This window comes from Schistocerca piceifrons, chromosome 5 (genome assembly GCF_021461385.2).
Source record: "Schistocerca piceifrons isolate TAMUIC-IGC-003096 chromosome 5, iqSchPice1.1, whole genome shotgun sequence".
In the NCBI taxonomy this organism is placed as follows: domain Eukaryota; kingdom Metazoa; phylum Arthropoda; class Insecta; order Orthoptera; family Acrididae; genus Schistocerca; species Schistocerca piceifrons.
In genome coordinates, this window is record NC_060142.1 from 616,647,650 (window position 1) to 616,672,071 (window position 24,422).

At 41.9% G+C, this 24,422-nt stretch overlaps 1 protein-coding gene across 1 annotated transcript in view; it reads right to left on the bottom strand.

Annotated features, from left to right (window-relative positions):
- Window positions 1-14,850: 14,850 nt before the first annotated feature.
- The window catches only part of LOC124798573 (zwei Ig domain protein zig-8-like), a 212,922-nt gene continuing 203,350 nt past the window's right edge, over window positions 14,851-24,422 (bottom strand). The window contains exon 5 of the mRNA XM_047262035.1: window positions 14,851-15,712. Coding sequence (XP_047117991.1) covers window positions 15,576-15,712 — 137 coding nt within the window. The 3' untranslated portion in view covers window positions 14,851-15,575. The remainder of the gene's footprint in view (window positions 15,713-24,422) is intronic.

Here is a 24,422-nt window from a genome sequence, read left to right on the forward strand (position 1 = left end):
CGTATTTTACGGAAATTCGATGTGAAATGTGTTTTACGACCTCCATCTGAAATTAGAGCGCTTTTGAGTTCTGTTAAGGATGATCTTGGTCTGCGTAACGCGGGTGTATATCGCATTCCTTGTAGCTGGGACATGGCATGTATTGGTCAAACAATCAGGACCGTGGAGGACCGATGTACTGAGCATAAACGGCACACACGATTACAGGCGCCAAGTAGCTCTGCTGTTGCCGATCATTGCTTGGATACTGGTCACCCCATGTTATATAATAACGCCGAGGTATTGGCACGCACCTCCAGCTATTGGGACAGTGTTATTAAGGAGGCAGTTGAGATTAAATTAGCGAACAACCTCGTTAGAAGGGATGGAGGTTTTTGCTTAAACTCCGTTTGGAATCCGTTTTTCTCCCTTGTCAAAAAAACAGAGGGAGAGAGTCAATGCTACCTCACCTGCGAGTTCGTAGTCTCACTATCGATAACACTGACTTTCGTCATCTTTGGTGGCACTAGTGTTCAGTGTGTGTGTTATCTTTCCTGCATGTCCAAGAACAGATGTTTTAAATTTGCATGTACATCACCTGTCCGTTGCAGTTTGCCTTGAAAGTGGCGGGGTGTTCTACTGCCGAAATATCAGCGGTCGCTGAAAGTGTTACCTGGCTGAATTCCCGGAAGTTATTTGGAAGTTGTATACAACTCAGGTCTAAACAAGAACAACGGCTTTTGCCCGTTTGGGAATGAGGTCGAACAGAACATTTATGACAGCCCTGCCAAGTCACTCCGTGCTGCTTCAACCGTGTGCCAAAGTTCTTCAGTCTTGTTGCCTGATGCATAGGTTCACGCTTGTCTTTGGGCAACCCATGACCCGATTATTTAATTTGTGAGAGATCTGTGTAACGTGCTGGCAAGGGCAACAGGAGATCATCTGTAACGAGGAAGTTCTGGACAGCACAGGTAACACACCCATTATCATGACTTCTGATGACGACCACGAAAGCTATTTAGCAATGTTCGTGCTACTCGGAAACTTCACACAAAGATATGTTCATCACCATAATCTGCACCGAACTGGAACACAAATAAAAAGAGATCATGGTGTCAATACTATGTACAGCGTTTTAGGCGCATTGCTGTCGGCTCCAAGCGAAGTCGTATCAGTGATCGGCATGCTGACTGTCCGCGGTTTTGTAGATGTTATTACAGTGTCCATGTAGACACTTGTACTTCCGTATAAAAGTCCATCTACTGACTGGAGGAACACGACGTATCTGCATGATACTATGCCGCTGAGCGTAGTGCGCGTCAGTCCTCTGTAGTGCTGCTGACACTTTTCCGCCAAGGCTCAACACGGCTTTGGGTATTGTCCTCCTGAGTTCACCGGTTTTAATATTTTCAAGGTAGTCGTGGGATCAATATAAACACTGACAGCAACATCGTGGAACAATAAACAGGTACCGATATGCCACACTCCAATTGAATTGTAAGCCACGCTCATGTCATTATTGAACACACTAAGTAATCTTTCCTTATATAACGTAAACAGCAATACTCCTACTAGCATCCGAAAGTTGGAACCACTCTCCTCGTTGGAAAATCACGTCTGTGGACTGCACTCAGGGCTGAAATTTTAGTAGAAAAACGACTTTTGGCCTTGCCATCGCTGTTTACGTCTTTCCTCCTAGAACAGATAAGAAAACTTATCGTGTAAAAGGCCATCCTGTTCGCCAGTCAGTACTCTCACTCAACCCTTTCCAATAATCTCATCCTTGAATCATAAAACATCTCACAGAAGAGTACCTCCCAAACATGAATGTGTCACAGCTCCCATTCATAGATATTCTATAATCATCCATTCTTATCCCGATTTCCCATTCAACCTGCTGCATAGACTTCCTGTCATAACTTTCAGCCATCATTGCAATAAAGAGGGCTAACCCGAGAAGGGAACAGAGGAAGTTAAGATGAAGTTACATTCCAGTTCAGAATTCTAACTACAGAAAGAATGTCGAATCCACCACCCCTCTGATTCCACATTTCTCACCCGATCACTTCCGCAAACATACACTTGCGCCTGACGTGTTGACTTGATCCTGTTGTCCGTCTGTTCCTCGTGTAACTAAACTTTACGGACAACGCCAAAACATGCTGGCTTCTTGCTCACAGCATTTCATGAGGCCACCGCATGACACGTCATTCTCTCCAGCAGCATAGTACATCCAAACGACCATGTCGCTGTCACCTGCATATTTAAGATACCACTATATGTCTGGCAGATTTCGTCCGCTCCAGGCTTTATGCTGGCCACATCCAGTGGCCCATCCTTCTGAACACAAATATCCATGCAGCATTTGCTCTGGGACCTACGCAGACAACATCCAGTGGCTCATCAGTCAGAGCATACGCTCGCCACTCAACATGTGCTTAGCATATGCTCCGGCCTTTACGCCTGCCACATTCAGTGGATCATCCGACGGAGCACACAATGGGCTTATGGTAGCTATTCCATGTCGGCCTGGACACCAACTTGGACTTGTTGATTAGCGGACGCTTACTTGCCTAGTTTAATCGCTTGATCCAACTGATTAAAGAACTGTGTTTCCTAACCATGTGCAAGTGTTATCTCTTCTTGTAACTCACTGTTGGAGTCATTCTTTAGTAACTACCAAACAGCACCTAGTTATTCTCCTCCCCCCCCCCCCCTCCGCCCCTCCTCACTTCCTATTTTCTCGGCTATACACACTCATGTCATAACTTCACACTCAACCATATGCAGCACGCTCAACCATTCTGCTCCCAAATCCACCCCACATCTCAGCTAGATTTCTATCGTAATCTCCTGGAAAAGATCACCCCGACCAGCACACTATACACATTCACCAAGTATTTGATACCACTACTTTTACGTTTGAAAAGCCTTATGCTGAGGAGCAGCTAGGGAACTGTTGCCAGCCAGTTCTGCAAAGAGCAATGAAACCTCAGTAACGCAAATAAAACTATTACACGTGTTTAGAGCGGTTACACTGAAAAGTAATGATTTGCTTATCCACAAATACTGCACTCCACGGCAAACTGGCGCTCGTTTGATGCCTTTATTATGGTGCTGCAATTCTAGTGGCGTTACAGTGAACTACAGCATCATAGACGAGCGTTCTGTTTAATGGTGATGTGGAGAAAAAGATAAACGATCCAATGACATTAAAATTAATAAAGAAACTGTCAATTCATAACATTCGATAGTTGTTTCTAGGCTGAGAAAGTTTCTAAGGTTGTGTTTACTATAATGAACAAAATATTTTAATTTCATGACATTCTTAATCACTGTGTCTGTCAGTCTTCAAAATTAGGAACAAGTCACTGAAATAGCAATTAGGGACATCACAACAATGTACAGGGATTGCACAAAATATGGAACCGTCTAGAGAAATTTATGCTTGAACATAAATTCAGATACTAGCCAAGCCTGCTAGTTGTACTTTTGTATTACAACAATACATTGCCAGTATTAGTACTGTGTTCTGTATTGTTGTGACTGCAATATTTCGGAGGCAAATGAATTCGGACGTGGCCAGCTTGTTAGAGCTCGTATGGTGGATGCTTCCATGACGTTATACCGGAGATTTATATCGAATACATTGCTTTCGAAATTGTATGTTGTATGAAAAGAACTGTGACGAAAAATTATATGGAAACAGCTGCAATCAAATGTCAATGCAGAACTGAGTGTCGCACTCGTGAAATCTGTCAGCAAAACAAAAAAAAAAAAAAAAATAAAGAGAGAGAGAGAGAGAAGGGAGCCACAAGAAAAAATAAAACAGAATAGTTGTGCGAGATGAAATCCCAAAAATGCCCATAGAAAGAACCATTGATGAAGAAGCACTAAAAGCTCGTCTATGGAGCAATGGAAGAAAGTCATTTGCATGGATGAGTTTTGTTTCACCCAGTTTCTAACCTGTGACCGAGTTTACGTCACGAGAGAGAAGCGTGGCAGGGATTCGGTAATGTTTATGGCAGCAATATCGTGATACTCCACTGATCCTATGGTTACTCAGTAGCGTCGCATTATTTGCAAGGTTTATGTGACCATTTTGGCTGACGAGGTAAACCCCTGGTACAATATCTCCTCACCCATCTTACTGCTGTATTCTGAGAGGACAGGTCCCTTGTTCATTCAACTTGCGTCGTCCAGGACTGATCTTTTGAGCACCAGGAAGAATTATCGCATCTCCACCAGACCACCACAGCCACCAAATCTGATAGTTTTTTAGTCTTTGTGGTCGGTCATCTTTACCTGAATTAGCCACTATTTAGCAGCAAGATTTTCTGAAAGACATGACAGAACCCGGAAGCTGTGTCGAGTGCCAGCAGGTTTCGTACAGGATTTTAATGCGGTGTGTCTGGCTGTTTCCATTTCTTTTGTCCAACATCTGCTTCTCATCAGTGGAGACCAGTGATGAGTGAGCACAGTGAACTGCGCAGTCTCCAAGGTCTTATCGGCATCGTGAAGTGACATATGTCTGAGAGAAACTAACTTTAGATAGATAATTGCTACAATAGTATAATTTGTAATATTTATCATACTACCATGACGACTTTATTGTGTTGAAATATATCGAGTCACGAAACCGATTTACACATACGTGAATACATATGGACGGTCGAGGTAAGTTATACATAAATTAAAGAATTTTTTTACAGTTGTTGGTGATTGAGTTGTCACACAATCTTTTGGACGTATACACATTCCGAGCAATGTTAAGCTCTGCATAAGATGTATATGTGACAGTCACTGCGGTATTAGACCGTTTTCATGTATGTTTGTCTGTTTTAACGTAGTGACACTAGGGGGTTATGTTAGTGCACTTGTGACATGGAGAATGACGGAATAAAATTAATATTTTAGCTAGCGTATATTTCACGTGACATATACTCCGTAATGTAGTGCACACTTGTACATTCATTGTGTCGAATAAATACGGTAAAATGTAAAAAATATCATTATGGGCTTACGTATTCCTTCGAAAACAATTAATGGAGAAAGATTGAAAGGATTTAAGGACAACTATAAATCACTTCTACTTACAAAGTATTTTTCAGAGCGTATTGATTTCGGCGTTCTGAGAAGGCATTTCTCAATGCTTCCTCACCACTATACAAAAAAAAAAAAAAAAAAAAAGCCATATGAGTGACTATACAAGTTTATTCTCGATATTGAACGCAGACCGTAAAGATGCCTTAGAAAAGCGTATTCAGAGCGCATGGTGCTATGGGATGGAACATGTCTATACTAGTGCTATGATGACATTCAAAATCAGCAGAGCGCTTACGGGCAAACCTTGGGCCTTACAAAATTCTGGTGGCCTTGGCTGCGACAGAATTTCCTTTGTGCAGTTCTGTGTGCTCAGTGCGTGGATACTCCTGAAGAATGAGAGACTCGTCCTACATTTCTTGTTACCTGTTCCATCCTATTAATAGATAGTGCAACCTGACGATCACAGGCTATAATCAACAAACTCACATTGAACTGAGAGTGAAGAGAACAAAGTTTCTACGGCCGCAATAGGGAGCGGTGGATGGGACGTCTTATTTGGAAGCAGGAGGAAAGTTTTGTGATCATGTAAAACCAACGCGGCCCTGTTATTGTAGTATATAACGTGCGCGTTAACTGATTGGTAGAGTAATAATGTATTGCTAGCACGTCTCGCTGACGGAATGTTGACAACGTGTGAGGAAGGGATGTTGGGTCACACAGTCACAGAGCCTTACCTTAGAGAACAAGGCCATAATTAGATCTTGAAACTGAGGTGTTTACACTGTGATATTTGTCGCACTCTTCTGTTCGATGTCGTGTTATGTAGCTTTGCACGATGGTTTATTCTGTGAGAATTTCTGTAGCACCCCGCGACTACTGCAACGTACATTCATTTTAGCCTGCTCGCTGTATTCGTCCCTAAACTCCCTCTGCATTCCCGTGCAGAAAAGATGTACTGCCTGAAAGTCGCGACTTTCAAGCACAATGTCTGATATGCACGGGAATATAGTGGATGTGTGAGTACAGATCGTAGACGTGATGTTGACGACGTATAGGAAGTTGGGTCCGGCTGTGCGTCGTGCACTGAATACCAAATGGTGAGGCGACTGCTCGCGATAACCGGGAAACCCGGGTTTGAGCCCAGGGAATTCCATTCGACAGCTGATGGTAGTCATTATTCGTAGTTGCGAATTCAGCTGATGCGTTAAGCCAATATAGGTGTGTTGCCCTCTCTTCATAAAGCAAACACTTATATTCAGTAAATAACTGTAACATACGTTATTATGAATGTACCTCATAGAACAAAGAATGCTTTTTAAAATGCAGTACTGTACGGAACCCAAAAATTCACTGCCTACGATTGACACACACTTTTGAACATTGTTGTTGTGGTCTTCAGTCCTGAGACTGATTTGATGCAGCTCTCCATGCTACTCTATCCTGTGCAAGCTTGTACATCTCCCAGTAGTTACTGCAGCCTACATCCTTCTGAATCTGCTTAGTGTATTCATCTCTTGGTCCCTCTCTGCGATTTTTACCCTCCACGCTGCCCTCCAATTCTACATTGGTGATCCCTCTATGTCTCAGAACATGTCCTACCAACCGATCCCTTCTTCTAGTAAAGTTGTGCCACAAGCTCCTCTTTTCCCCAATTCTGTTCAATACACCCTCATTAGTTATGTGATCTACCCATCTAATCTTCAACATTCTTCTGCAGCAGCACTTTTCGAAACCTTCTATTCTCTTCTTGTCTAAACTATTTATCGTCCTTCAGAAACGACTTCCTGACATTTAAATCTGTACTCGAAGTTAACAAATTTTTCTTCTTCAGAAACGCTTACCTTGCCGTTGCCATTCTACATTTTATATCCTCTCTACTTCGACCATCATCAGTTATTTTGCTCCCCAAATAACAAAACTCCTTTACTGCATTATGTGTCTCATTTCCTAATCAAATTCCCTCAGCATCATCCGACTTAATTCCATTATCCTCGTTTTGCTTTTGTTGATGTTCATCTTATACCCTCCTTTCAAGACACTGTCCACTCCGTTCAGCTGCTCTTCCAAGTCCTTTGCTGTCTCTGACAGAATTACAATGTCATTGGCGAACCTCAAAGCTTTTATTTCTTCTCCTTGGATTTTAATACCTACTCCGTACTTTTCTTTTGTTTCCTTTATTGCTTGCTCAATATACAGATTGAATAACATCGGGGATTGGCTACAACCCTTTCTCACTCCCTTCCCAACCACTGCTTCCCTATCGTGTCCCTCGACTCTTATAACTGCCATCTGGTTTCTGTACAAATTGTATATAGCCATTCGCTCCCCGTATTTTACCCCTGCCAACTTCAGAATTTGAAAGAGAGTGTTCCAGTCAACATTGTCAAAAGCTTTCTCTAAGTCTACAAATGCTAGAAACGTAGGTTTGCCTTTCCTTAATCTTTCTTCTAAGATAGGTCGTAGGGTCAGTATTGCCTCGCATGTTTCAACATTTCTACGGAATCCAAACTGATCTTCCCCCAGGCGGGTTTGTATCAGTTTTTCCATTCGTCTGGAAAGAATTCGCGTTAGTATTTTGCACTAGTGACGTAATAAACTGATAGTTCGGTAATTTTCACACCTTTCAACACCTGCTTCCTTTGGGATTGGAATTATTATATTTTACTTGAAGTCTGAGGGTATTTTTCCTGTCTCATACATCTTGCTCACCAGATGGTGGAGTTTTGTCAGCACTGGCTCTCCCAAGGCTGTCAGTAGTTCTAATGGAATGTTATCTACTCAGGGGGCCTTGTTTCGACTCAAGTCTTTCATTGCTGTGTCAAACTCTTCACACAGTATCATATCACCCATTTCATCTTCAGCTACATCCTCTTCTATTTCCATAATATTGTCTTCAAGTACATCGCCCTTGTATAGACCCTCTATATACTCCTTCCACCTTTCTGCTTTCCCTTCTTTGCTTAGAACTGGATTTCCATTAAAGCTCTTGATATTCAGGCAAGTGCTTCTCCTTCCTCCAAAGGTCTGTTTAATTTTCCTGCAGGCAGTGTCTATCTTACCCCTAGTGAGATTACATCCTTACATTTGTCCTATAGCCATCCCTGCTTAGCGATTTTGCACTTCCTGTCGATATCATTTTTGAGACCTTTGTATCCCTTTTTGCCTGCTTCATTTACTGCCTTTTTATATTTTCTCCTTTCACCAATTAAATTCAATATTTCTTCTGCTACCCAAGGGTTTCTACTAGCCCTCGTCTTTTTACCTATTTGATCATCTGCTGCCTTCACTATTTCATCCCTCAGAGCTACCCATTAATCTTCTACTGTTTTTATTTCCCCCATTCCTGTCAAGTGTTCCCTTATGTTCTCCCTGAAACTCTGTACAATCTCTGGTTCTTTCAGTTTATTCAGGTACCATCTCCTTAAATTCCCACCTTTTTGCAGTTTCTTCAGTTTTAATCTACAGTTCATAACCAAGAGATTGTGGTCAGAGTCCACATCTGCTCCTGGAAATGTCTTACAGTTTAAATCCTTGTTCCTAAATCTCTGTCTTACCATTATATAACCTATCTGATACTTTTTAGTATCTCCAGGGTTCTTCCATGTATACAACCTTCTTTCATGATTCTTGAACCAAGTGTTAGCTATGATTAAGTTATGCTCTGTGCAAAATTCTACCAGGCAGCTTCCACTTTCATTCCTTAGCCCCAATCCCTAATCACCTACTATGTTTCTTTCTCTCCCTTTTCCTACTCTCGAATTCCAGTCACCCATGACTATTAAAATTTCGTCTCCCTTCGCTACCTGAATAATTTTTTTTTTATCTCCTCATACATTTCATCAATTTCTTCGTCATCTGAAGAGCTAGTTGGCACATAAACTTGTACTACTGTATTAGACGTGGGTTTCGTGTCTATCTTGGCCAGAATAATGCGTTCACTATGCTGTTTGTAGTAGCTTACCCGTATTCCAATTTTTTATTCATTATTAAACCTACACTCCTGGAAATGGAAAAAAGAACACATTGACACCGGTGTGTCAGACCCACCATACTTGCTCCGGACACTGCGAGAGGGCTGTACAAGCAATGATCACATGCACGGCACAGCGGACACACCAGGAACCGCGGTGTTGGCCGTCGAATGGCGCTACTTGCGCAGCATTTGTGCACCGCCGCCGTCAGTGTCAGCCAGTTTGCCGTGGCATACGGAGCTCCATCGCAGTCTTTAACACTGGTAGCATGCCGCGACAGCGTGGACGTGAACCGTATGTGCAGCTGACGGACTTTGAGCGAGGGCGTATAGTGGGCATGCGGGAGGCCGGGTGGACGTACCGCTGAATTGAACACGTGGGGCGTGAGGTCTCCACAGTACATCGATGTTGTCGCCAGTGGTCGGCGGAAGGTGCACGTGCCCGTCGACCTGGGACCGGACCGCAGCGACGCACGGATGCACGCCAAGACCGTAGGATCCTACGCAGTGCCGTAGGGGACCGCACCGCCACTTCCCAGCAAATTAGGGACACTGTTGCTCCTGGGGTATCGGCGAGGACCATTCGCAACCGTCTCCATGAAGCTGGGCTACGGTCCCGCACACCGTTAGGCCGTCTTCCGCTCACGCCCCAACATCGTGCAGCCCGCCTCCAGTGGTGTCGCGACAGGCGTGAATGGAGGGACGAATGGAGACGTGTCATCTTCAGCGATGAGAGTCGCATCTGCCTTGGTGCCAATGATGGTCGTATGCGTGTTTGGCGCCGTGCAGGTGAGCGCCACAATCAGGACTGCATACGACCGAGGCACACAGGGCCAACACCCGGCATCATGGTGTGGGGAGCGATCTCCTACACTGGCCGTACACCACTGGTGATCGTCGAGGGGACATTGAAAGTGCACGGTACATCCAAACCGTAATCGAACCCATCGTTCTACCATTCCTAGACCGGCAAGGGAACTTGCTGTTCCAACAGGACAATGCACATCCGCATGTATCCCGTGCCACCCAACGTGCTCTAAAAGGTGTAAGTCAACTACCCTGGCCAGCAAGATCTCCGGATCTGTCCCCCATTGAGCATGTTTGGGACTGGATGAAGCGTCGTCTCACGCGGTCTGCACGTCCAGCACGAACGCTGGTCCAACTGAGGCGCCAGGTGGAAATGGCATGGCAAGTCGTTCCACAGGACTACATCCGGCATCTCTACGATGGTCTCCATGGGAGAATAACAGCCTGCATTTCTGCGAAAGGTGGATATACACTGTACTAGTGCCGACATTGTGCATGCTCTGTTGCCTGTGTCTATGTGCCTGTGGTTCTGTCAGTGTGATCATGTGATGTATCTGACCCCAGGAATGTGTCAATAAAGTTTCCCCTTCCTGGGACAATGAATTCACGGTGTTCTTATTTCAATTTCCAGGAGTGTACTTCTGCATTACCGCTATTTGATTTTGTATTTATAACCCTGTATTCACCTGACCAAAAGTCTTGTTCCTCCTGCCACCGAACTTCACTAATTTCAACTACATCTAACTTTAACCTATCCATTTCCCTTTTTAAATTTTCTAACCTACCTGCCCGATTAAGGGATCTGACATTCCACGCTCCGATTCGTAGAACGCCAGTTTTCTTTCTGCTGATAACGACGTCCTCTTCAGTAGTCCCCGCCCGGAGATCAGTATGGGGGACTATTTTACCTCCGGAATATTTTACCCAAGAGGACGCCATCATCATGTAATCATACAGTAAAGCTGCATGCCCTCTGGAAAAATTGCGGCTGTAGTTTCCCCTTGCTTTCAGCCGTTCGCAGTACCAGAACAGCAAGGCCATTTTGGTTAGTGTTACAAGGCCAGATCAGTCAATCATCCAGACTGTTGCCGCTGCAACTACTGAAAAGGCTGCTGCCCCTCTTCAGGAACCACACGTTTGTCTGGCCTCTCAACAGATACCCCTCCGTTGTGGTTGCACCTGCGGTACGGCTATTTGTATCGTTGAGGCACGCAAGCCTCCCCGCCAACGGCAAGGTCCATTGTTCATGGGTGGCGGGGGGGGGGGGGAGTTTTTGAACATAGAGACCTTCAAATAGTTTAAAATGGGGAAATAAGTAAAAGCAAAGTGCATAAATTATATGTCGTCTCAAATGTTGAGAGCGCCGAAGGTAAATAAATAAAAATAAAAATATTTCATTAACATCTGTGTCACACGCTAACTATAAGCTACTTAAATAGGTATTTAGTTTCACATTTATTATAGATCTCAGAATTTATTATCACCAATGCAATACTCTCTAGTAACGAGCCACGAGTATTAGAATAGGAAGAAAACTAAATATCACATTAAAGTGACCACCGCTTATGTTGGATGTCTCTGTGCAATAACCAGTCACATATACTAAGAGGCAGCGCTAGCAGTGAAGGGTATAAAAAAACGTTTCAGTGGTGAGCGGGTGGGGGAGAGGGAGGGGAGAGGCGGCGTTGTATACGCGAACAACAGAACAGTGGACGGTTGATGTCGTAATGCGGAAACGGAGAAATTTATCTAACGTCCAAAAAGGTACGATCACTGGCTTTCGGGCCAGGGGTTGAAGCATTTCCGAAACGACTGAGTTTGTAAGTCCTTCACATGCTACAACACTTAAAGTATACGACGCACGGTAAAATAGTGCAACCGAAAACCAGGGCCGAGGCCACTGTGGTTCACCACAATATGAAGATAACAGGGGTGAAACACGGCTGCGGAGATGTGTACGAGTCATCAGACGTGCAACTGTTGAGCAACAGGCTGCCCAAATGAACCAAAAGGCTACCATCAGTGTCTCCTCAACGACCGTTCAGTGAACATTAATGCATATGAATCTCTGCAGCAGACGCCTACTTCGAGCGTTACTGTTGACCGCTGGCTGTCGGTGACGAGGGCTGAGATCAGTGTGCGAGTACCCCAAATGGAAGTCCACTGAGTGGCAGCAGGTGGCCTTTTCAGACGAATAACGTTGTATGCTCTATCTACCAGACGTCCATTGGTGTGTAGGGTGTGAAATGTCTGAAAGCAAATACCCTGTAACAATCATCGGAAGGGTTCTGGCCGGAGAAGGGAGTGTTATGGTCTGGGGAATGTTTTCATGGCTTTCCTTGGATGAATTCGTAATTCTAGAGGGCATAATGGATCAATACAAGTATGCTTCTATTGGGTGCCATGTCCACTCTACATACAGTTCCTTTTTCTCTGCATGATGGCATCTACAAACAGGAGAGTTCAACGTGTCACACAGCTCGCACTGTACGTGCGTGGCTCGAACAGCACCTGATGACCTGGCCATTCTTCACTGGTCACCAACTTCCCCTGATGTTAGCACCATGTGTCCTCAACTTTGAACGTAGCCCAGCAGGCAGCGGTACAGGAGAATGTTCATTGTGTTTCGGGCCGAAGGTGGAAGTATTTCCACATCCCTGTCGTTACCTCAGAGATCCTCACTGACCCTCTTCCAGCTTGTCTTGCAGCGGTATGCGCTGCGAAATGTAGTTAGTCCGGCTTCCGACAGGTGGTCACATTAAAGTGACTCGTCAGCGTGTAAGGAATGTGTTACAAAATTTATTGATAGGAATTAAGTCACTTTTAAAGCCAATAACGGGAACCAAAAGTAAACTGAGTGGCTCTGTTGCTTTGCCAGATTACATTGAGATATACAGCAGTGTTTCAGACCACCAGAGTGCTACAGGATGAGCAACTAAGGCGCTAACAGAAGAAAACATAGACAGAGCCTATGAACAAGCAAATGAACGTTTATTAAGACTGGGAATAATAACGGAAACAACCAATCCGAGAATGCACATGGACACGACTTTCGTTACAAGTAAGAAACTTTGTGTGAAATCCTCAAACATCTATTATGTGTAAATACCAGAAGACTTTACTCATCAACATGGTGAGAGATTTCAGCAGGAAGTTATATGACAGAATGGTTCACTTTCAAGTCGAGGATCTTTGACTCACTTTTTGTAAAATTTAGTAAATTAGTAATTAACAAACCTTACTTTAAAAGTAATTATATATAGATGTATGGAGCTGTAGGGGAACAGGAATGGTCATCAGCAGTGTATTAAACACAAATAAAACCAAGTAATCACCATTTATTGTTAAAAAAGTATGTGCTGGGAGTAATTAGTACACTGACAACAATAAACTGATTAGAAATAAACCAGTGCTAAGATTCACTGAAATGTCAAATAAAGCTATTCAACTGGAAAAGGAGAAACAGCAAAAATAATGCATTTTAGACAACCTAGCACGATCAAACGAAGTTGTGTTGAAATATAAAGTTAACATCATTTAAAGGATCTTAGGAGTGAAATACTCAAACCTAAACTGGATGCGAAGTGCATAAATGAGAACTACTTACTAGAGAAAAACAACTATAGCCAGACAGGAGGTAAAGAAAATGAAAAAATATACTAAGTTACATTCTTAGTTGACAAGGAATGTAACCTTCAATACGATAAGTAGAAGACCCACTGCATACCAAGAGACCTGTAAAGACAAGCCCTTCTTTGCGTAGTCCTAGAAGAGAAGGAATAAATTATTTCAGTTTGCCAACCAGCTTAGCCGTGGTGAATTTCAAAATAGGCTGTTACGGGATTCTCATTAAAGGACTGAGGAATAATTAATTTTAAGTATTCAGTGGTAATATATAAGTTATATAATGGACAAGTAAATTCATCTAAATATTTTCGTGAGAATTTTAGTGACATATTTCACTTCCTCACTTTCTCAAGACAGAGTACCAGTTGATTTCTATTTAAGTTACATAATGTTCTGAACGTAGAGAACAACGTTTACTTTAAAATAACATCGTATCTTGTCTGCTTCTCTGGTTTTACGGAATAAACAAATAAAACTTCTTTAGTGACGCTGTTAAGTTCTGATCTGAGTTAAGAAGTTCAAGAAAGTCCTATCATCTTTTCCTGAAAATATCATTTATCTTCTTATTATTTCTAAAAACAGTTAATTTTCATATTTTAAACACGTGGAAAACGAAGAAAAAAAATGCATCTAACTCTATGAAATTGTTGAAGAACATGAACGTTTAACACACCTGTAGGAAGATGAAATTTTAAAGAGAAACTCATTTCCAGTTCCGTTGCGATAACGGAATGAAAATTCTAGCTAAGTCCCTTCCAAATATTAGTTAACACAGCTTCCACCTCAGAGAGGAATCACGTGAATCATAATGCTTACATGATGATGAAGTTTTTCAGATATTTATGTAAACGAAATTGTAGACAATTTTCCTGGTCTGCAGGCATGTAAGTTTTTCACATCAGTCGTCTCGATAAAGATAGCGGTTATTTCTCCTCTTTCGTAGTAATAGAAGAGAATTATAGTTTTTTGGTAGTTCAGTAGCAAGGAAGTTCAAAATCATATGGTTTACGAGCTTTGAAGTGCAGTACTTTCTTTTTCTTTTGCTGCTATAATTCATACATTTCTTTGTTTGTTTGTAAACTCTTTAGAATTTTCGACACGAGAATATCTGTCTACTTAGAGTGAATAGTATTTATGTCCATTAAATGAATTTCTTTAAGGAAAACGTCTACACGATGGAACGGAATTGTAATACACACGACACTTACAAACATCTGTTAAAAACTATCAATTCTTCAACAACAATTTCATAACAACCCTTATACTGAGCATTCAAGTAATTCACAACAAATTTTTACAGGTACAATACCATGCTAGGAAAAGAAGTAATGACACAGAAAACAAAATGTAGAACATAGTAAGTATCAGATACTGAGCATACAATATGTAAAACACTACTCTTCGAAATTAGGAGATAAAAATAATGATTTTTCATTTTTATTTGCGATCTGTTTAATATTTATAGAAAATAGTGTGTCATGATTCAGTTCGCACAAGTCCAGATTCCGTCTCTGTCCCATAATTTTAATATTAAAATAATTTACGTATATTTCCCGACGAGCCACATCCAGGTTAAGGGCGGATAAGAAAAAAAGGAATGAATAGGTATTATGGATTTACGGAATACAGTTTCATGTTCATTCACTGGACATAGGCGTTCGCACTCGGTGGAATCAATAGTATACGTTGGCCGTTAGCACACTCATTTTTGACGTAAGAAGTCTTTTGAGGTTAGTGCCGACCTTCTTAACCGCAAAGCACCACGTAATGTTCTTGTGATGTTCCACAAATGAAGAACCACCATAGTAGTATAAGGATGAGATTCCATCAGTTTAGCCAACCTTTAACGTCGTGTTAACAATTCAGAGACACAGTTATTGATATGAATAGGCAAATAACTACAACATGTTCGTAGCATTAGCTGAAGATGTCTGAACGCACCACTAAACCACCTCCCACCTGGCCACCATCCATCTTCCATCAATCCCATACAAAACGCTTCGTCTCCAGCAGTCCGTAGGGAAAGTTCCCCTGAAATCGTTCACACATAAGTCGCACACCGGAGTGACAGTCTGCCGCCAGACGCTCGTCATCCTCCGCCGGGTGGTCTCAGAAAATGCAGACATGTTCAGATGGTGGTGGCCCGCTATGGATCGGCCCCTAGGACGGCGGCAGGCCCGGCGCACAGAGCGGCTGCTATACTGGCCAGCAACAGCCACGCCGAAGGACATCGCAGCCAAGACAGCGCCCGCCCGCCGTGCTGCATCGCCGCAGGGTTCTCTCCTGAAACAGTGAGATTAAACACATTTCCTTAGATTAGCTTTCTGCCTTTGCGGAGTGCAGGACATTTTTAGAGGATGTCAAAGCCTCATTGACTGTAAAATTACTTATTCATCAAATCAAAAATTGCAGTTGCAGCTATATGGCCATTGTCAAGTGCAGTACTGCGAGATTTGTACTTCAGCACACGTCCAACTTCTAAAATATATGACGCCTGTCATGTCACCATCACATGATTCACGTAATTAACTTAACCCTTTCATGGTTAAAATTTATTTTGCATATATTTATTTTACATATATTTGAGCAAAATAGGTCAGAAACTCATAACTAACATACTTCCACTACCCAGAAAAATTTAAGCTGACTGATTTTGGAAATCGGTGGAGTGGGAGACATCTGACGCACGAACCTAATTAGATCCACATTTCCATGAGAACCACGGCTTTCGTGAGTTATATTTTAATTTTAGAATGATTTTACCGGGATGGAAATTTTGGAAAGAGGTATAACAAATCAGTACCCAAGCACATTTACTTTCCTGACAGTGGGAAATAGGAAATATCGCACACAGGTATTCAACATAACATTCGAAGACTGCTTTGAGATGCCACACTCCAATGTCTTCCCATTCTATGAAGATTTCTAAGGCAAGTAAGTCCCACTTAATACAAATTATATAGAAATCAGCTGAGTCACTGTAGTGCGTAGTAATGTTTAAAAACAGACACACCAGTGGTGTAGTCACGCAGGTTTTGGATGTCCCTCTAAGTTTATTCCGTTTACATATTTCATATTTTGTAAATGGTTCAGAAATGTTGTCTTATAAAGTGGTTTCACCAACAGAAACAACTTAATTAACCGAAAATATCGAAATCAGAAGCGTGAAAGTGACAACTTCCCGGTAACGACGTTGTAAAGAGATTAGTATTCAGAGCCATTCAGCTGTACCTGCCGATGTTGTTTTAGGCAATTAGACCTATTCACAGATTTTGTTCATGGAGCTACTTTAGCACATTAACAAGGCGAAACATTTTTAAATTTTTCATTGGTTTATACTCCCGAAATTTGATACTTTCTTGCATGCCATTTTGATATCTCCTGCTACTAACGTTGTTTCCAATGGTGAACCACTCATTATTAGGCAATGTTTTTGAACCGTTTACTTACCATTAAGTGCTATACGTGGAATAATCTTACAGGGACGTTCATAACCAGTATGATTGCATTGTTAATTACACAAAGAAAGATTGGAGGCACTTGGATAAGCTTGGAAGGATGAAGGCATATTTTGATCCAGACAAACGATGTAGCTACCATTGCCTTACGCTTGTGCCCCGCAGTCTCAATAAATTTGTAGAATGACATTTTTGCATCAGAATGTATAAAATGTTTTGTCATGCACAGCATCGGTTTTGACCGTTGCTACAAGAGACACACTTGAGAATTGGCAACACCCAAAACCCGTACCGTCAAAAAATAAAAAATAAAATATATAGACAGTCTGGTGGGTAAATGTTGTCCTTCAAATACCATGTAACCCATGGAAAGTCCTCACTTGTATTTTTTGCAGTATGATTCCAACTGCTAACAGGCACGCAAAGCTCTGAGAGGGAACATATCTATTACGTGTCTGTCGCCTGTCTGGGTATGGTTCCTGATACGATGTAGTGCGGGTTGCATAAAACAGATCGGTAGGAGTTAGCTGAATCACCCTGTATATATATGCAGATGAATGAAATAATTTTCCTGTATGAATCAGCATTAATTGTTGATTTTTGTGAACCAAGTGTACTAAAGTCCTTTTGTAAAAGTCAGAAATTCTTTGAGCAGACTAGTGCTCCTTGAGCTTATCAACATGGAACTTTCAACGATGATATACCGATACCCTCCCTGCACTGGTTTTTCGATTTCTGATTCTTGACATTTCCTGGTTGCGGTCAGAGCCAATATTGGAGCACCTGTGTCTTTCAAGATCCATTAAATTGCGTAGATGTTCTGAATCTATTAGTACATGGTTGAATTTGGTTAGGTATTACCATCTGGAGATCTACATGTCATTTTACATACACCTGTTTAGTTAAGTGACGTACAGCATATAAATATCGAGGAAGCAAATTGTACAATAACTGATTCCATTTTCATTTGAGTTATCATCTAGAAAAAGAAAATGGTTCAAATGGCTCTGAGCACTATGGTACTTAACTTCTAAGGTCATCACTCCCCTAGAACTTAGAATACTTAAACCTAACTAACCTAAGGACATCACACACATCCATACCCGAGGCAGGATTCGAACCTGCGACCGTAGGGGTCGCGCGGTTCCAGACTGTAGCGCCTAGAACCGCTCGGGCACTCCTATCATCTAGATTGTATTTGCCAAAACAGTAAGCATAGTAATCTTTTACTATTTCAGCGTTCATATCTTGACAAATTATCTTACAGTCTCCTCTCAGACACTCATTGTATTTTTCATCCATCACACTATAAACAGCTTCCTTCTCTAAGCGTATCTTCTCTTCAGGTGGGGCATGAACACATATGAGCCAACAGGGAGGAATTTCCCGCGGATTCTGGGTATGTACAATCAGAATGATGTCGTTCCGAAATCCGTAATAATTCTGGTTCACTTATTTACAGGAATAGTTGTGCGTAACGTTTGATCTTTTCCGTCAGCTATAAGGTATCACACAATCCTTTTCTATCACTCCTTCTCGTAATGATCTTACCTCTTCAATATCTGTAATAACCAGTCGGTACTCATTCAGTTGATCAAGTAATATTGTTAGAGTTGCTGCCTGGTAGGGAGAGCATTCCATGATCGAAACCGTTAGCCTTTTAGACGTCTGTCAGCTTGTCGTAGAAAAGTCTGGCCGGCTATTTATTCAGTAGATCTGGTACCACTTGATTTTTGCATATTGTGTCTCATATATGTTCCCGTTTTTTCCTCAAGATGAATACCGTGGGCTGTTCCATACTCCATTCTTGCCAATTCTGAACTGGTGCTAAATGCTAACGACAGTGATACTTGTCGTTCATTAAAAGCACTAATCGTCTTTCGTTTCATTTTAATTTCCAGAGAAATTTTCATTAGATTTTTACTACGCTAGCGTTTGGGGGAAACTAAAATATGTTGTTGTTGATGTGGTTTTCACTCCTGAGACTGGTTTGACGCAACTCTCCATGCTACTCTATCCTGTGCAAGTTTCTTCATCTTCCATTACCTACTGCTACCTATGTCATTCTGAATCTATTTAGTGTATTCATCTTTTGGTCTCCCTCTACGATTTTTACCCTGCACGCTGCCCTCCAATACTAAATTGGTGATCACTTGATGCCTCAGAATATGCCCCACCAAGCGGTCCCTTCTCCTAGTCAAGTTGTGCCACAAATTTCTCCAATTCTGTTCAATACCTCCTCATTAGTTATGTGATATACACATCTAATCTTCAGCATTCTTCTGTAGCACGATATTTTGGAAGCTTCTATTCTCTTGTTGTCTAAACTATTTATCGTCCACATTTCACTTCCATTCATGGCTACACTCCATACAAATACTTCCAGAAACAACTTCCTGACACTTCTTCAGATACGCCATTGCCGGTCTACATTTTATATCATCTCTAGTTCGACCATCATCAGTTATTTAGCTCCCCAAATAACAAAACTCATTTAGCACTTTAAGCCTCTCATTTCCTAATCTAATTCTCTGTGACGGTACGTCACATAAATATGGAAACTTCTATCGGTTGTAAACCTTAGTTTAGTATTTTATGAATATAATCAGTATTAAAGATACAGTTAATGTTCTTGAAACAACTGGTACGCAGCGATTATTTAAGAGTAGCATCTTTATTCAATGTCTATGATAATAAAAAGGGATCGAAAGAGACGCGATTGTACAGCCGAGGAGGAAGGACGTATTTTATGAGACACACACTGTTTTGTTTCGTGATACGGTAGGCAGCCAATGAGCGGCTACACATTTTTATGTAAGTTTATCTTATTTATTGCTAAAATTAACTTGTTATTATTATTACAAAATGAATTTATTTGTAATAGTTGTCACCTCAAATGCTTGCAGTTTCTAATTATTTTTAATGAGCATTTATTAAGTAATTTGCGCTGCGTAAAGCTCATCTTCCGATGCAGCCTCTGGTCGGCCATTGCGCGCCTAAGTATTAATTTAATTTTCAGTGTTAACAGTAACTGTAAATGCGAGAGATTTCGTTATAAGAACCTTTTTAAATTGACGTTGAAGTTCATGTTTTTAAACTATACAGATTCCTTGAGTTCGGTAAGTTTTATCTTGGCCGCTCCATGGCAACAATCGAAATTCTCTCAAGCCTTGCTTTGCAATCAATAACTAGAAATTAACAAAATTACATTCAATTCAGTTAACGACAACTATATTTTAGACACCACGTTCAAAATCTAAATCTAAAATCTAAATCTAAAATCTAAAATAAAATCAAAATCTAACTGAGACCCTTCAAGAACCCGTTTCATATTTACTTATGCACATCAGTAAAAGTGATAAGAAAAGACAATATTGCTCAGAGAAACAAGCATGCTGATAAAGTAAAAATAAAAATATAAAAATTACATATGTAATAATTTTTTGTATACAACGTCACGAATGCCACCAAAGACGTCACAAGTGGCGTCCAACAACGTGAGGGCCCGAAATTTTATGTACCAATATTAAGTACACAGAAGATGACTGAGATTTGTTAGTCCGTCTAGACAACTATATTTAAAAGAAAATTTTTTATGTACGTAATTATATGTATGTGAAATTAATGCCATATATGTAATCTATTTCCATGTACTACAAAATAAAAAAACTTTTACGAGATCCAACCAGTGAAGATAAATGGACATGAAGCTGACTAGATGCGTACCATTGTCTCGACTGTCATAAAGACAACACCAAGCAACAATAACTAATATAGGTATGGGTGTATATGCATGCGCTTCTGGGCTGGAATCTAAAGGAAGAAAGGATCCGGGGGCCATTCACTGTGTTTATCTTCTTGAGTTAAAATTTGTCAAAAGTGTTTTGCAATTTGTTTTAACGTCAGTGGATAGGGAATCAGATTCATTTACTACTACTGAACAAAAGTCAGTCTTAGAATTCTGAGACAGTGATTGTGTTCTGGATTTGTGGTCACACAATCAGCTGTGTGAATCAAATAAATGCTAGTGAAGTTGATTGCTAAAGTAATGTTTTAGCAGAAGTAAAATTTTTCACAATGCAACGGAAATATTACGAGTGCGAAAGTGTAAGTGTTAGTTTCAGTAGTAATAGTAGTAGGTAGCTTCTTTGCTTTACACTTTCAGTGTTTTGTATGTGCTTTGTGCAGCGTCATTTTTGGGGGAAAATAGTTTTTGTGTGTAACCGTGTCTTACCAGTCAGGATTTATACTAGTCGAAATGGTGAAGACACGCTAGGACAAACGCTTAGAGGGGGAAGATCTGTCAGGCTTTGACACAGACGAAAATATACAAGAGTTTCCAGTGAGGAACCACCCACAATGATGGGTTCTCAACTTCCAAAACCGGAAGCTGAGCAATCTGAAACGGACAAAATATTAGGCACTGATCAGGATCAAGCTCAATTGAGCAAAGAAATCCACTCGATTACTGGCACAGGGAATGAGGATGCTACTGAGTCGACAGCGAATGTTGTACAAGTACCTGTACCAACGACCGATTTTCTAACGGTGCTGATGGCACACTTAGTCATGAGAGACAAGCAACGGGAGCAGGCATTAATTAAACAAGTTAAGGACATTCTAGCGGAAGAACGTCTCGAACTTGAGGAAAAGGAAAGACAGGAACGCATTGAAGGCGAACGCAGGGAACTAGAGCGTGATGCTAAGTTCGTGGCAAAAATGAATGAAATGTTTGAACAGCGTGACAGGGCGCTAGTGTCATATTTGTCACAGGAGATCGATGTAGTCAAACAGCAAGTGGCTGACTTGGTACACCAGAACAAAGACACTCCACAAAGGTCACGCAGTTCGACGAGTGCATGGGTCAATTAGACAAACCTCAGTGTATGTTGGAGAAGCAAGTGAAAGTTATTGTTAAAACTGTTGATGTAGTTTCCAACTCGCTCGAACAGCGAGTCGAGGACTGCGTATCACAGGCTGAAACTAGCTTAGAGCGGGCCGATTAGTTATCGATCCCCGGGCCATTCAAAAACATTCGTTACGGAAATGTGACGATAAATGTATGCCCAGTGGAGAAAACGAGACTGCGAGAAATTGCAACCGTACTCGCCAGTCAATTGTTCAGGCGTTGTCACCGCGAACGGACAGGTAGCGGTACCAACTTTAGCGCAAGTAAAGCACGAAGAATCACTATTAAAACACAGGCAGTTCCAGACGTTTAATGGTGAGAAAAAGAATGTCCATCCGGTAATATTTATAAAAAGTTTCCGGAATGTACTCCCGGCATCATGGACTGTGCACCAAAAGGTTCAGTCTGTGATCTCTTTCATCACAGGCGACGCGGCACAGTGGGCGATGGAAATCGCGGAGCAGTGTCCATCGTTGTCTGAATTCGAAAGTAAATTTCTTGCCAGATACTGGTCCAGGTCTGTTCAGGAGCAACGGACAAGCGAACGGTAAAGGAAAAAACCAATCCAATAATAGCCCTCGTAAGAACGGGTATTCGAAGAGTGATGAATATTCGCAATGGGAAAACTTCTCTAAGAAAGGAAACCCTATGCAAAGAGTGCGCACTGTGGATGGTCACTGGCACAGCACTGGATACAATACGTACCAGCATGGCCAGTCAAACCCGTCTTCACCAAAAAGATGTGGAGGAAACTACAATCGAAAGAGACGAGGTGAAGGGGGAAGAAACTCCAACTTCAGCAATAAAAATATGAGAACTAACAATGAGCAGTGGCAACGGGCAGGGCCAGCAAATTGGCAGGCACATCAGAACATGCCGTCAGGTCATGTTCCTGTTAAACATATCATTGTCATCCCGATGCCACCGCCTCCAACTCAGCCTCCGAACAATCAGTCTCACGTGTACGCACCGCAGTGCACGTCACCAATTGTGACTGATAATGTTCGAGTAATCGATGTGTCTGATCACGTGTCGGCAGGGTGCGACAGGCCGTCAAACTCTGGCCGACCTCTGTAGGCCCTTCCCAGACCGTCGGCAAGATGAAAGAGGGGGGGGGGGGGCAGACAGAAAGTGGGGGTGAATATGTTCCGCTACAATGACGGATGCGAGATGAAAGATGAACTGACAGTTGATCCGCGACCTGCGCACCAACAAGAAATAGAACATGTACAGGCTGCCTTTGTGGCAAAGATAAATGGGATCGAAGTAATAATAATATTGGATATAGGGGCGAGTGCTTCTTGTATTTATGAGCAGTTGTTCAAGTGCGTGGATCGTGTGAAAAAGTTACCGAGCCTGCCAGTAGAAAACTGTAGGACAGTAGGTTCCGTACGGGGCAGGGTGCGGCTAATAAAGAATCACGTGCAGGCAGAGATTTCCCTGGAAAACGAAGCCATACTGTGCTCATTCCCGGTGGTCAAAAATCTCACAGTACCTTGCATCCAGGGCCTTGACGCGCTTAGGGAATTGAAGGCAAAAATTGACCTCACCCGAGCCAGATGCACCTTAACCTATCCAAACCGACAAATTGATCTAGCATTAAGGAGGACTCTGGACGCGTATGTGAACTACTGCCGAAACGTGCGGGTAACTTTACAGGATCCTGACACGTTAAATCACAACTGTGTTGTAAATCAAGACAGCAGCGAACCGGAACCCGGTTGGGAACGGGAAAACGCTATTATTAAGCAACACATTGAATCAAAAGTAGCCGAATCTTCGTACCTCAGCCTGTCACAGCAATCTGATTTGAGTCAAGTGCTGAACCAATTTGTACAAGTGTTTTCAGAAAAACCGAGGATAATAAAAAGAGTATGAGTCTGGCATGCAAGTAAAACCTCACCAAACTTTCTGCCCTGCCTCCTATTCATTGCCGTGGTCGCAAAGACAAACCGTGGGGAGAGAAATTCAGAGAATGCTGCGGTGGCAAATAATAAAACTGTTTATATCCATTGGCCGTGCGGTTCTAGGCGCTACAGTCTGGAGCCGAGCGACCGCTACGGTCGCAGGTTCGAATCCTGCCTCAGGCTTGGATGTGTGTGATGTCCTTAGGTTAGTTAGGTTCAATTAGTTCTAAGTTCTAGGGGACTGATGACCTCAGAAGTTAAGTCGCATAGTGCTCAGAGCCATTTTTTTTTGTTTATATCCACGGATACTTAAGGGTTTAAGTCTAAAGTGTGTAGTGTTTAAAAGTAGATGTAAGTTGTATGCCTAGTTAGTAAGATTTATTTAATGTTTATATGATTTTATACTTGTGCTTGTTAGATATAGATTAGTTGCTAAGTGTATGTATGAGTGAGTTGTGACAGAAGGAGAATACTGCACTTAAACAAGTGCCGTGACAGAATAGAGATAATCAAATGAATCTGCATAAGGACGCTCTGCACTGGATAAACCTTGAAAAGGGAAGAAGCATTGTGCATGGTCGTCGGACGCGCAAATTAACAACAAATCGCTGTGTAAACGCGAGAATTCGTGTAGTAAAAAAAAATTTTAAACAGAGTAATATCTCTTAACTTCCACACTGATTCCAGCTTGAAGGCACTTGCAGGTACACCCGCGCGTA